General features: G+C 38.9%; 1 protein-coding gene and 1 non-coding gene across 12 annotated transcripts in view; one reads left to right on the top strand and one right to left on the bottom strand.

Annotated features, from left to right (window-relative positions):
- CDK14 (cyclin dependent kinase 14) overlaps positions 1-15,108 on the top strand; it is a 790,403-nt gene that overhangs the window by 202,255 nt on the left and 573,040 nt on the right. For 6 of the 11 annotated variants that reach the window (XM_045387589.2, XM_065542363.1, XM_065542362.1 and 3 more), the window contains 2 exons: positions 312-343; positions 4,845-4,890. The exons of 1 other annotated variant lie outside the window; for it this stretch is intronic. In XM_045387589.2, the coding sequence (XP_045243524.1) occupies positions 324-343; positions 4,845-4,890 (66 nt within the window). In that variant the 5' untranslated portion in view covers positions 312-323. The remainder of the gene's footprint in view (positions 1-311; positions 344-4,844; positions 4,891-15,108) is intronic. 4 more of the 11 variants (XR_012432704.1, XM_065542367.1, XM_065542366.1 and 1 more) reach the window with 1 other exon arrangement.
- Positions 3,346-3,450, bottom strand: LOC123572687 (small nucleolar RNA U13). Its single transcript, XR_006697234.1, has one exon. It is a non-coding gene; the product is annotated as a small nucleolar RNA U13 (small nucleolar RNA).

Here is a 15,108-nt window from a genome sequence, read left to right as displayed (position 1 = left end):
TTTCATTAAAACATGTTCCAACTAAAGAAGACATAGGGAGCAGTTATGTGTGCTTCTTTCTTAGATCTGGGAGGATAGTTCTATTTGTGTATTTATGAAAAATATTTCAAAAAGATTCATGCTGTGCAGTTCTCTCTCTTTGATTTGCAGTTTTCGTATTTGTATCATAACATTGTTATTCAGGTTCGGGTACAATTTACTTTCTGAAATGAAAACACCATACTGCCTTGTTTTTTTTTTTCTGTTTTCTATAACTTAGTCTCTTTGGAATTTTTCATAATAACTGTTTCCTTTTCCTTCTTATTTTATAGCTTTGAAGAAAGATGACACCACCTTTGATGAGGTAGGTTACATTTCTTCATCTAATGTTAGTACCAGGTAGTCAGTAGGTGCCAACTTTGTACTTAGAAACAGAAAAAAATGCCTTTAAAACACACACACAAGATGACATCTGTTTATTTCATTGCATTATGATATTTTCAAATTTTAAAATAATCGTTCAAATGAGTTTTGGTAGCAAGTAACAAATATGTCTTTTTCAATTAATAAACTAATTAGAAGACACATGCAGGCCTTTGTGTTGTTGCCTTCTTGCTAGTGGTAGTGCTTTAGACATGCAGCGTGATGTATGTGCTTAAGGCAAGTCTGGAACTGTTGGTAAGTTGGGCACCATGGCTCATTGCAGACCTCAGCTGAATCAGGGTGTGATGTGTTGTTGATGCCATATATTGTCTGTCAGTCTCCCAAAGGAGAAGGTGACTTTTCATGTTCTGGTTTTCCTATTCTTTGTATATCAGATCTGTCTTGATCTATTTGCCACAAAGCAGTATAAAATACTGTTCAAGTAAGGCAGAGAGTTCATGTGTAATTAATAGCATCCTGAATGTGATTTTAAAATTGCAATCATTCCTGAATTTTTGTAGTAAAAGTGGGAATCACTAGAGAAATAATGAATGTTTACAAAATGTTTTCACAGTGCTAAAGAGTGAAGTGTTTCGTTGTAACCATCGTGAGCCACACTCATTGATCTGTGTTGTAAACTGGGCCACATGTATATATAGATTGTGTTTTTTTGTTTGTTTGTTTGTTTTTTTGAGATGGAGTCTTGCTCTGTTGACCAGGCTGGAGTGTAGTGGCATGATTCCGGCTCTCTGCAAGCTCCGCCTCCTGGGTTCACGCCGTTTTCCTGCCTCAGCCTCCCGAGTAACTGAGACTACAGGTGCCCACCACCACACCCGACTAATTTTTTGTATTTTTAGTAGAGGCGGTGTTTCACCATGATAACCAGGATAGTGTCGATCTCCTGACCTTGTGATCCACCCGCCTTGGCCTCCCAAAGTGCTGGGATTACAGGTGCGAGCCACTGCACCCGGCCTACATTGTGTTTTTATATAGGAACATGGGTGTTATCTATACAGTGTGCTTACTCTAAGGCCTGATGAAAGCATAAATTAGTTTGGTTTGGTGGTTTGTTTTAATAGTTACATATTCCATGAAATATGCTACCTGGCTTCCCTCTGCTGCAGTACTTCAGTGAGGAAAGGGCATTTGTGCTCATGGAAAGTCCCCTTGGCCATGTGGCTGGCTGTGGTGCATGGCAGGTCTGCTCAGGGAGAACCTGCTCCAGGCTGGGATTTCTGGATGGGGCCAGCGTCATTTGGCTGATACGGTCTGCTGCTTCATCTGCTGCACCTGTTCTCTTTTTCCTGGGCTGAGCTTTACAAACCTGTGTGTCCCTGGACTCTGAAGCAACTTTCCCTGCCAATGTTCCTGTGACATCCTCTACAAAACTTAATTCTTGTAGACTTGAAGCAATAGAGGAGTCTTTTCTTCTCCCTTCATAGTGTGCAATAGTGGAGTTTTCCTCTAAACCTGTATTTCTGGAATTTCTGTAGTGTTGTTATTGAGATGTTTTTCAGGAGAGTGTTTTCTTTCTTTTCGGGAGAAATCAATATGAGAATATTTGGCACCATTTTTCTCTTTGTAAAGAAAGTTTCCCCTCTAATTATGGCGATAATTTAAGCTTACATAAAAAAGAGAGAAATAAGGAAAAGGAGAAAGAAAAAAATCTCATAAATCCTGTTACCCCGATACAACAACTGTTGAATGTTCTTGCTGCTTTCCCCGTGTTTTGAAAAAGCAGCCCATTATTATATCCTGCTTTTTTCTTTGGTACAATAACATTATATTTTCCCATGTTTTTACAAACTCTTCCTAATAATCATTAGGAATTTTGAAAACCTTTTTTCTTGCTTAAACACTATTGTTAGTGATTAGCTTTAAAAAACACCTGAGGCTGGTAACTGCTCCCTCTCTCTGTTATTCTGAAACCTCTGCATAGTCAAAGGTTTGGAGTTTGTAACTTGGGTCAAAATCATCCTTAGGTTTTGCAAAGTGGTTTCCTTCCTCTGCCGCAAGAGATTGGTAACTATCACAAATCAGTAAATCACAGAATGCTCGACTTGGAAGATCCATTGGAAATAATAATTTTCCCACTCCATCATTTCACAGATAAAGAAATTGAGATCCAGAAGGGGCAGGTAATTTCCAGCTAATGAAGGAAAGACTCAAGGCCAGAAAAGCTTGGGAGATAGTAGTAATGAAGCCATGCTGGGGTATAATTCCTAATTCAACTATCCCCTGTTTGGGCGTTTGACTTATTCATTTCATATCCTTTGTAAAATAGAGATAATAATAGTATCTTCCCTTTAAGGTAGTTGAGAGAATGAAATAAGCTAACGCACATAAAGGTTTCAGAATAATGGCTCACAAAAAGGGAATATCTCATAATTGGTGTTATCTTCATTGCCTTCATGATGATCATCATCAATGCTCTCACTCTGACATCCACCTTCTGTAGTTGGAAGGGCTACAGAGTAGATGGAAGGATTAAAAATGAAGAATTACAGCTATGAGGAAAGTTAATTTCAGATATTCCTCTTAACATTTCACATAAAGCTTCATGTGATGACTTCCATATTAAAACTGAGAAAGTATTATCTAAAGCCCACTGTTGTTTAGATTCCACATGGGGATGATTGCATTCAAGTTTTTAATCCCTGGGTGTGTTGCACATAGTTAACATTCAGTAAGTATCTATTGAATGCGAGTAAATATCTATTGTAGAGGAGTAGAGAGAGTGATGAATTAGGTGTCAGGTAGTGTGGATTCTCATCTGCCACTTTCTAGTTATTTGGGCAGGTCGTTTAACTTACCCTGGCCTCGACATTCTCATTTGTAAAATCAGTTGAACTGTGATCTTCAGGTTGCCTCTTAGCTCTAAATGTAGGATTCTAAATAATGTAACAACCAACATAAGATTACAACTTCTTTTTCATGTTTTCATGTCAGACAGGTAATGTGCTGACCTTGTAATAAGGTTTGAGGGAGGCACGTCTTACACATGAGGTGAAACCCTAGTCATCACGCTTATGAACTATACGAAAGGATCAAAATGACAACTTTATCACATCAGAAAAAAGCACTGAAACTCTGGTTGTGTACATAGGAACTGAGTTTTCTGTGATCATATTCAGATTATAATGGTAGAAATTTTCTTGAACGCTTATTTTTCTCTTTCTCTTTCTCTCTCCTGGAGCTGAGGGACTCTACAGTACATTGGAATCAATTCAGATTTGAGTCTTAAAACTTTGAGGGTTGGGTCAGCTTCTTAGGTATGCAATAAGGTGTGGCAACTCTCCTTATTCAGTATTTATGAGCTGGAAGGCTCCTTATCTCAAGGAGTGGCCTCTTCCAGAGAGTGCCTGAGCAGGAGTTTGGTAGCAACTCCCTGATTCATGTAGAGGATGCTTCTAGAGTGTGTGTCAAATGTTTGACCTTGAACACAGGAGAAAAAGAAATACAGACTTACTTAATCATAGACTGAAATGCCCAAACCAGACTGGAATTATATTCAGGAACTATGCTTGTTGTAAACTGGGCTGTGTTTGTGTGCGCATGCGTGTGCTTGTGTGTGTGTTTATATTGAACAGTTTGGAATTATTGAAGCCTTCAGGTATTTACAATAAGCAAACAATAGGGAATTTTGCTGAAGCCGGTCATAGTTGGAGACGGGACATTCTATGAATGATCATTTTGTTTTTCATTTCATTATTTGGTCCCTGACTACAATATTAGTCATTTAATGTTCTGTGGGCTAAATCTGCACGTTTTACTTGGATGGACTAATCATTTCTAAAGACATCCCAAGTAAAATTTTATTAGTTTCAGTCCTTTTCCCCTCCCAACTTCTCGATGTTTGGAAGGGTTTGGCATAGTACTTGGCCATAATGAAGGGGCTAAATAATTATTGGAGAAACACATGGTTAAGCTAGATTGAAGATGAAAGAAGATTGGTATTTTGTGTCATAGTTTTTAGTGGACGTGATGTTTCTGGTGACATTGTGATGAGAGTCTTGGGTAAAGCATCAACTTCATATCTGTGAAATGACTGCAGAACTTTCCAAATGTCTTTTTACCTTTTGTCTCCAATAAATGCCCAGACCATGTCCCTAAGTGGCCCCATTTTTCCTGAAGTGATGAACAATAACTACACTATGACTTCTGGTGAATTTTTGAATTTTATTTTTGATTTAATGATTTATTTTAGAATATTAATGATACCTAATATATGAAAGGTCAGAAAATACAGATAATCTCCACCAGTGTAAAATTACCACACATAAAACCTTCTGAACTTTGGAGACAAAAGCTCTAATTAAGTGTATATGTATGTGTATGGAAATAGTTGGAAATGGTGATAGCTACAGCAATTCATGAATTGTTCTCATGGGTAGATTAAAAGGTTAACTCATGCGGTTCTGCTTTATCCCTCTGTTTTTTAGCTTTGATGATTTCCAGAACAAAGTATTGACTCTGCCTGGCTCTTTGGTGAGAAATACAAAATTTTTAGCAATTGGAATAAACCTTTGAAATGCAGAGAGTTTCATATATTTATGGCATATAATCCAGATAATTAAGCACTTAGTTTGTTTTATAAAAATGGGTGATCATGTATGAGTTTTCTCATTCTTCTCTGCTTTGGTCAGTTATTTTATGTTTGTGAGGTAGAAGACTGCCAGCACTTATTTTGTCATTTTCCAGCTATTTTAGTTTTTCAAATCCTAGGAAAATGTGTACAAAGCATATAAAATTTAAAAAAGTTCTACATCTGGTCTGTGAGTGCCCCAAGCACATTTTTATAGGGTTTCTTGCTTACTTTACATTTAATATAACGATTCTGTTAGTTAGAGACTGTGTATATTGATCTTAGCTTCTAGTCCATGTCCCTCTTTGTTATTTTATATAAAGGTATAATACCAGAGCTAATAAAGGTGGTAGTTCTTGTTATTACTATTATTATTTTTTGAGACATGGTGTCCCTTGGTCATCCAGGTTGGAGTACAGTGGTGCCATCATGGCTCACTGCAGCCTCCACCTCCAAGGCCCAGCCTATCCTCCCACCTCAGCCTTCTAAGTAGCTGGGACCACAGGCATATGCCACCACCTGGCTAATTTTTTAGTTTTTGTAGAGATGGAGTCTCACCATGTTGTTCATGCTGGTCTCGAAGGCCTGGTCTCAGGTAATCCTCCCATGTCAGCCTCCTAGTGTTGGGATTACAGTTGTGAGCCACCACATCCAGCCATGCATTGATTTTTATGAGAACCAGAATCGAGGGATGATATGGTTTGGATCGTGTCCCTGCCAAATCTCATGTTGGAGGTGGGGCCTGGTGGGAGGTGATTGGATCATGGGGGTGGATCCTTCATGAATGGTTTAGAACCATCCCCTTGGTGCTGTTCTGGTGATAGTGAGGGAATTCTTGTGAGACCTGCTTGTTTAAAAGTGTGTAGCACCTCCCCCTTTGCTCTCTTGCTCTTGGCTTCTGCCATGTAAGAAGCTGGCTCTGCCTTTGCCTACTGCCATGATTGGAAGCTTCCTGAGGCCTCCTTGGAAGCAGAAGTCACTAGGATTCCTGTACATCCTGCATGTCTGAGCCAATTCAACCTCATTTCTTTATAAATTACCTGGTCTTGGGTATTTCTTCATAGCAATGTGAAAATGGACTAGTATAAGTGGTTAGATACAAATATGATTTGTGGATATTTCTGGTCATTCTTTTCCATTTATTGAGCATGGTGGAAGCTGGTTCACTCTTTTCTCTACCCTGTTACCGTCAGGGGATGTCTCAGTGTCCATAAGGATGATGTATACTCTGTAATACAACATTCTAGCATTCCTGACTTTCTCATATCATACCTGCTTTACCCTTATTTGGTTTCTGCAGGAGCTGCGTCTTACTGGGACTGTCCTAGGTTTAAAATATTAAATCCCACTAACAATCTTTCCTGTTTAGCTCTTTTACTGCTGATGTATTCCCTGTATCTCTTCTTTGCTGGCTTCCAGTTTCTAGATGATCCCTTCTCTGCCTATCCCATCCCATTCTCATAGTCCACAACCCATCCTCCCCCTTTAGTTCCTTTCCTGTTCACTCAGGGCACATCACTGTCTTGCCAGTATCCTTAATGGCCTTACCCCTTTGTACTTCATTTGTAATATATGCTGCCAGCCCTTGATTTTGACCTGGCATCTTTTCCTGTCTTACCTAGTGGCTGCCAAGAGCTGCTTGAGGAAATCACTCTGTAAATAAATTTATCATTTCCATCCTTAGCTGGAACGTCAGGCAACTGTGGACCATCTTGCATTTGTGTCCTTATGCCACTGACTTGTTTCCTGCTGAACTCTTTTCACTCACCCTAAGCCTTCTTGCAACCCTCCTCCACCCTTTCTTCTTTTAGTAGAAGGCTTTCTCTCTGTTAGTTTCCTAGGGCTACCCTAGCAAAGTACCACAAACTGGGTGACTTAAATAACAGAATTTTTATTGTCTCACAGTTCTGGGGACCAGAAGTCTGACATTAAATGGTAGCAGAGTTGGTTCTTTCAGAGGACTGTTAGAGAAGGATCCATTCGAGGCCTCTCCCCTTAGCTCTAGATGACCACCGTCTCTCTGTGTCTTTTTACATTGTTTTCCCTTAATGCATCTCTGTCTATCTAAATTTCCCTTTTTACAAGGATATAAGTCATATTAGATTAGGGGCTCACCCTACTTCAGTATGACCTCCTCTTAATTTAATTACATCTGTACGAACCCCTTTTCAAAATAAGATCACTTTAGAAGGTACTGGGGATTAAGACTTTGACATGAATTTTTGGTGGACACAATTCAACTTGTAACACCCTCCAACTTCTAAGAGCCCTTAATACCATTAGGTGTTCACTCTGTTAACACCCTGCCCATTCATGTACCCTTATTTGCTCCAGTCTTACTTCCTTTTTTCTCCGTCGATCTCAGGGTTTTGTCCTTTGTTTTGTTCCAGGCTAGTTCTTCCTCCTGTCCTCTCAATTCCTTTCCCTCCTTTCTACTCCAGAAGCTTACATAATTGATTATTGTCTTTCTTTACTATGTTTTCTTCCCTCTCCTTTTAATAGATACTTTCACCGTAGGCTCTGAACATGCTTAAGTCTTCCCCATCTCATCCATAACTTCAGCCTTCTGTCCTCTGTGATCAGTTGTCATGCTCTGGTTGAGTGGTTGGTGTACACTTGACGTCAGTGTAGCTGACTCAGCTTTCTATTCTAACCTCCACATCCAGATGTCCAGCTGCCCGCTAGAGGTTTCTGCCTCTGTGTCTCACAGTCACCTCGATCTTAGCACATATTATTAATTCTTGTATTTCCCCAAACATGCACCTTCTCGTTCCTCTCTCTGCTGTTGACTCTACCAGCCACATGATTTTCCAAGCTAAAAACTTGATGCTATCCTAATCTTTTCTCCAACCCCACATCCAGGTGTTGGCTTGGTTTTTGTTCCTTGCTGTCATATCCATTCCCACTGCTGATGTGCACATTCAGCCTCATCATCTGTTCCTGGACAGGGAGTAGTTGTATAACTGACTTCCCTGCCTACGACTTGCCTCCCACTCCAACAGAATGATGGGTCTGAAATACAAATTTGCTCTTCCCCTGCTTACTACTTTAAAAGGTGCAGGTTTAACTCCGAACTCCTGGCTTATCTTTCAAGGCCTTTCACCATCTATCTCTTTCCTACCTTTTGACTCTTATCAAACAGTTATCTTTATTTATTTATTTCTTTATTTCTTTATTTATTTATTGAGATGGAGTCTCACTCTGTCACCCAGGCTGGAGTGCAATGGCGCGACCTTGGCTTACTGCAACCTCCACCTCCAGGGTTCAAGTGATTCTCCTGCCTCAGCCTCCCAAGTGGCTGGGATTACAGACGCCCGCCAGAACGCCCAGCTAACTTTTGTATTTTTAGTAGAGACGGGGTTTCACCAGGTTGGCCAGGTTGGTCCCGAACTCCAGACCTCAGATGATCCACCCATCTCGGCCTCCCAAAGTGCTGGAATTACAGACATGAGCCACCGCACCCAGCTTCAAACAGTTATCTTTTATTTTTGTGACTTCATTATCATTGCAGCTGCTGCCATCTCAACTCAGAACCTTTTCACTTTTACCTACTTTAGTTCAATAAACTCTTCATTGGTATCACTGCTCCATCTTATTCCTCCACTCAGCCTTCCTGAAATATCTTTCTTGTCATAGTACTCACCTATTCAAAGATTCATATATCAAGTGATGTTTATTTTGTCATGCTGGATGTGGTCTCAGCCTGACTCTTGATCTAGTTCAGCCTCACAGGCATTTATGGGTTGACCATCTCTCAGCATCTTACAGGGCTGGGCCTGGGTAGAGATTCAATCTCACTCTCTCTTGTCATAAGATTTTATAGACCAGGTGCGGTGGCTCATGCCTGTAATCCCAGCACTATGGGAGGCTGAGACAGGTGGATCACTTGAGGTCAGGAGTTCGAGACCAGCCTGGCCAACACGCTGAAACCCTGTCTCTACCAAAAATATAAAAATTAGCCAGGTGTGGTGGTGGGCACCTGTAATCCCAGCTACTCAGGAGGCTGAGGCAGGAGAATCGCTTGAACCCTGGAGGCGGAAGTTGCAGTGAGCTGAGATTGCACCACTGCAGTCCAGTCTGGGGGATAGAGTGAGACTCCATCTCCAAAAAAAAGAAAAAAAAGATTTTATATTACTTTCTGTCCTGTTTTATTTTCACTATGGTCATGTCTGCCAGTCCTAGATGCTATGAAACTATTCTATGCAAGAGGTCTAAAAGTTAGACTGTTCTTTAATTATGCCAGTAATCCAGGAAGTCATTATATTTCAAATTCAACCTTTTAGATAGCTGAAAAAGAACATCACTACCTCCTTAATTCTCTCATTGGAAATTTAGTTTTAATTTTCTGATGCTTAAAACTTTCTGTGCTTCAGTTTTTTCCTTTTTATAAGTGTTTGATCATATTTACCATCTCCCTAATGATGGTAGACATAATTATCGTAATTAGGTCTAGTCCCAGACAGTGGCTCAAATGTCTGGTTAGTACTGTAAAGATTCAGAGAGGAAGTACATGTCTGTCACAAAGTGTAAGATGTATGACATTTGGGAGAATTAGTCACATTCAATTTGTAATTCTCAAAAGGCAGAATGTTACAGAAATGGAAAACATGAGTAGTGTCCTCTTTCCGTCGTGAGCACCCTGCATCCTGGTGGCAGGCTGTATAGCCTGTAGGAAGTCTCTGCTGTAAGGAGTGGTTAGTGTTCCCTCTTGGGCAGTGCTCTGATTTGCATGTTTGAATTCATTTGTTGAAAGCTGACCTTTGGGCCAGGCCTGGTGGCAATCCCAGCACCTTGGGAGAGATCACTTGAGGTCAGGAGTTTGAGACCAGCCTGGTCAACATAGTGAAACCCTGTGTCTACTAAAAATACAAAAATTAGCCGGGTGTGGTGGCGGGTGCCCGTAGTCCCAGCTACTTGGGAGGCTGAGGCAGGAGAATTGCTTGAACCTGGGAGGCAGAGGTTGCAGTGAGCTGAGATTGTGCCACTGGACACCAGCCTGGGTGACAGAGCAGGACTCTGTCTCAAAAAAAAAAAAAAAAAAAGATGACGATGACCCTGACCTTTGACGTAGAAAGTCTTTCTGTACAGCCTAACTACTGTATTTTCTTCAACAAATGCAAAATGGGCTCAGCTGCAGTACACTATGCCTATTTTCCTTCTGACTGGAATTTGAGCCATTAATTTAGAAATCTTTATATTGCTGGGTTGTGATTGAGACGGCTTCTCCTATTCAGAACCATAGCAATCATTGAAATCAGTGAGGCCAAGGTGGGTCAGAGTTTTCTCAGGACTGGACCATAGATTCCAGTCCTGAGTGTTTGAGACAAATTTTTTATAGTCCCAAACACTCTTTTTTTTTTTTTTTTTTTTTTTTTTTTGAGGTGGAGTTTCGCTCTTGTTGCCCAAGCTGGAGTGCAGTGGTGTGATCTTGGGTCACTGCAACCTCTGCTTCCTGGGTTCAAGTGATTCTCCTGCCTCAGCCTCCCAAGTAGCTGGGATTGCAGGCATGCGCCACCCGCCTTGCTAATTTTGTATTTTTCGTAGAGACAGTGTTTCACCATGTTGGTCAGGCTGGTCTCAAACTCCTGACCTCAAGTGATCCACCCGCCTTGGCTTCCCAAAGTGCTGGAATTACAGGCATAAGCCACCGTCCCCAGCCTAGTTCCAAACACTCTTAACTCTTATTATTCTTGCTGTCATGAAATTTATAAAAGGCATAATTACAAGATATTGGAACCAGCAGTTTGCTTTCAGTTTTGCAAGCTCAATTTCTTCAGGACTCATCAGTGTCTTAAAGGAGCTCTTTCATCATTTTAAGGGAGTGATTGAAGTAATATTTACTTTTCCCTTTTGAATCTATTGTATTTTCAGTATGTAAAGTTCTGGTTATTTTTCCAATTTACTATTTATTTTTTAAGTTTTCCTTCTTTCTTAGTAACTTTTAGTTTTCTTAAATTTCTTTTTAAAATCCATTTTTTTAAAAAATAATAAAAGAGATGGCATCTCGTTATATTGCCCAGGCTGGTCTTGAGCTCCTGGGCTCAAGCGGTCCACCAGTTTCAGCCTCTCAAAATGCTAGAATTACAAACATGAGCCACCCTACCTGGCTGTCTTTTAGTTTTATTTTATTAACTCTTTTGAAATGAACTGTCCTTTCTTTTAGGCGTATGAGCCTGGGAATTTTCTTAAAATTAATTAATTAATTTTGCCTTGGTAACTTTATTGTGACCTGAGTGTTGCATGAGCATCCTAAACTTAGGCTGGGGATATGGAAAATTATTTTACAGTGGTTTTAGGAAAAAGCCAGGTATTAGCAAAATATTATAAGATTCTGAAATCATCTGCAAGTATGGCATGTCTTATAGTGTAACATTATATGATTAATTTTTTAATACGGAAATTAATGGTTTTCTTGCTTTTCAATAGCTACTCTAAATTCTATGATACTGATGAATCTTATGTGTATAAGGAATGTGTTGAAAAAAAAATTTAAGGTTTTTATGACCCATATAGTCATAATACAGTAGAAAAAAAGTTTTCAATCTGTGCTTTTATACCTAGATGAAAATGCATCAGGCAAGTACTTATTTGACCTTTCACTGATTAAAAATACCTTTCTCCAGTCTTGCAAGTTATACTTTGAAAGACATTTGGAATTGCATAGAGAACCCAGGGAGTCCTGGATTCTACAATTCTGTGTGCTCTTTTGTGTTTTCTCAGTCTCTGGCTACCCTCATGTAAGATGTCTATAATGAAGTGTGGTATTTAGAATAAAACTATGATGTTTTTCAGAGTTTGGGAATTATTCTAGTCTAGCAGATCTTGAACATGTTATAATTCTGTGTTCTGATCAGCTGAAATATTGAAGTACGTAAATACTTTTCTTTAAAAAATGAGTATATTGAAGTCAGTCTTTCAATTATGTTTTGATGTATTTTTTTTTAGTGGGAAAGAAGGGGACTGTGTTGCAGTTAGGAATTTGACTTATTTCAGATTTGCCCATGGGATTGTGCCAAATATGAAATTGTAACCTATGACATATCTCTTGGATAACTTAGTTGTCTTGGATTATTAGTTTTTCTATTTTAACGGTTTTTCAAAAAAGGAGATTGCACCCATTCTATAAAGCAGTGATGGGCTGTGGTAGAGGTGGAGGGTGAGAGTTTTCTAAGTGCTCCTTAAAGATTTTGGTGCAGGCCTCTTCACTTCCCCTATCAAAATATTCACACACCTTGAAAATTTTGCTGCTGTAGTTAGCAAGGGTTATTCTTGGGGGTGTGTCATATCCCTCAAATGAGTTCAGAGTTTGAGAGCCTTTCTTTTAAAATACCTGTTGCTGAATTATTAGGAGTTGAAGATGGATATTGCTACAATAATATGCAATCTTATTTTTTTTGGAACAGCTCTTGGTTTTAGATAATGCTTTCTGATTTTTGATTCAGAAAATATAGTCATCTTAGTCCTATAATTGTGTATTTATTAATATCAAATTCATAATCCAGAAATTTTAGCCTAAAGAAAAACTAAAGCAGTGATACAGAAATCTCCAACAAAGAAACCGGTAAGTAAGCATTATTCTACAATAGAGAAAAATGAGAGAGAATAACTTATGGTTACTTTTGATTTGAATGAAAACATTTTTTTATTAATTAAAACATACAGGTAAAGAAGAGATATGTTAGTTACAGTTTTTCAGGACATGAATTACAAATTCTTTTGTGTCATAGGTGCTGGTTTATTTTAAATCTTCAGCTATATAGCTCTCTTTGTATTGTCTTCAAGTGAATATGATGGAGAATGTCCTGCAGTGCTTGTTTCTCTTCTCTTAAAAGGCAGACTATTTAATCTTACAAATGAGCATCCTTGGGTCATTACATATTGGGGTTCAGGTGTGGAAAAGGCTTGGTAACATATGGCTTGTCCCCAGATGCCCTAATTGAGTTCAAAACTTTCCCCAAGAGGTTTGCATTACTTTATCTAAATGATGTGTTACATGTGCAACACAAAAGGTGTTTTAGTCATGAAAGGAAAAAAAAAATGTGTACTTGCAAGATACAATGCAAATTGTGCAGTGTGCATTGCACTAATTTCTATATAGTTATTAGAAGATAAAAAAGATTAAAAACCCGTAAAAGTGACATTAATTGGATGACCACAGTTTTGGATGACTCACTTTGATGATCTTCAGCATTCCCTTTAGTTCCCTTATATCATCATCATACATATATATATGTATATGTATGATGATGAGATATATATATATGTGTGTGTGTGTGCGCGTGTATATCTATACACACATTTTCCTCCGTTTTGATTATTTTTTTTCAGGCAAGATGGCTAGGCATATTAAACTCAACGGTGGACTTTTTTCAGCTTCAAAACCTTACCTCTTATCACAATTATGTGTTTCATTGAGTAAGTTTAATATTTGCTATTAAGAAAAGTAATTATGTTCATGGCAGAACATGTATAAAATAAAAATTGCTATTTTACAGTGAAACAGCCATTGTATGTAGTGTATGCTCTCAGTTTTGTAAGATTGTAAGTATCCTCTGCGTGGGGAAAACATTTGAAAAAAAGGAAATGCAACAAATGGATAATGGGGAAATTGGGGTTTATTGAAATTGTGACTTGCTCAGAGTCCCTCAGCTAGAAGGTGGTTTAATCTAGTATTCTAACGTAGTCTCTCTGCATCCAAAGTGTATGTGTGTAACTGGGCTGCCTCCCAGGAGAAGGGAGAAAAGGGCGAAATAACATCTAGGTACTACTACTACTGGCGCAGCATATAGTTGGGAAAACAAAGTTCTCACAAAGAAACAACTGATTTTGGTAGTAATTCTAGCAGATGAATGGTTTTTCCTAAAAAAGGTCTAAGAGTAAGTGAACCTTAAGGATTCCTGCTGTAGATCTATGTCATTTTTGAACCGAGTTACATGCATTTTACAGAGAGGAAACTGAGACCCGGGGAGATTAAATCATTGTTACTAAATAATGTTGCATGGTTGATTTGTTGTTGTGAAATCAAGGGGGTTTCTCTGCTGAATTACTCTTTACGTTTTAGATTTCAGTTTCAAGGTTACATTAAAACTAAGCTTGTATTGCCATTTTTATGTGGATTTAGGTGGGGAGTGGGTGGTGGATTGTTTGGTGAGATGTAAACTTGATCCTTCTGGTAGTAATTTGTGTAGTAAAAATTTCCTGCTAAACGTGAGGGGTCTGTAGTCCATGAAGATTATGGAAGGTTAACTGTTGGTTGAGGTACCATGGACCACCTTGTGATAGGCAGACTGGTTTGAGCTGGAAGGCATGATGAGAAAACTGCTGTGTTTTTACTAGTGTGTTCCAAAAAAAGTGACAGAACGTCTTTCAATGGGTGTAAATTGCCTTCATTGAATGAGGCAAATGGTTAATATTGAACAGAAAATGTCGGATAATAAATTCATTCATTTTCTTCGAGTCCTGAATATATACACTTGGATTATTAGCTTGTACATGTGAAGCCACTCTAGCTTCATTTTTAATTCATATTATGACAGCTAAAATCTTTGTGAAGATTAAAAGTATAGAGGAAACAGGTTTTTAATATTTACATCTTAGAAAGATGAAGACTTTAGGTGGGTATAGGGAGAAACACTCAATACTTTGGATTCGTTTTAATTGGTAGGGTGAGTGCTAAGAAAAGGGATAGACCAATTTTTTTCTTTCTTTTTCTCCTTCTCCTTTACATAAACATACAATGCTTCCAATTCACTGGATTTTCTTCTGTGCTTCCAGTATCATTGCATTTTCTTCTTTCCCTTTTCTTTGTTCTTTCTGAAAATACCTTGCTTTTGGTGGTTTAGTTGCCAGCCACTGGGCTCCACCTTGCCCTGAACCCTCTCATGACCCGGGCTCTGGGTCCAGTGAATGACCTTTTGGTTGCCTTTGCCATCTTTGTACCAGACATAATACTTTTCTGATGCGCGACTGGTGCAGGCAAGGGAAGAAGAGTGGGGAAGTCTCAGGCAGGAGTTAAGAGGTGTTTTATAATGATTGGCTGTGTTCTGCTATTAGAGCACAGAATTATGGCTCCTAAAAAAAGACTTGGCCTTTCTGATGCTCCCCACTGCATTTAATGGACT

The sequence above is a fragment of the Macaca fascicularis genome, chromosome 3 (assembly GCF_037993035.2).
Source record: "Macaca fascicularis isolate 582-1 chromosome 3, T2T-MFA8v1.1".
In the NCBI taxonomy this organism is placed as follows: Eukaryota; Metazoa; Chordata; class Mammalia; order Primates; family Cercopithecidae; genus Macaca; species Macaca fascicularis.
The sequence above is the reverse complement of the archived record's forward strand: the minus strand, read 5'-3'. Positions and strand labels throughout refer to the sequence as shown.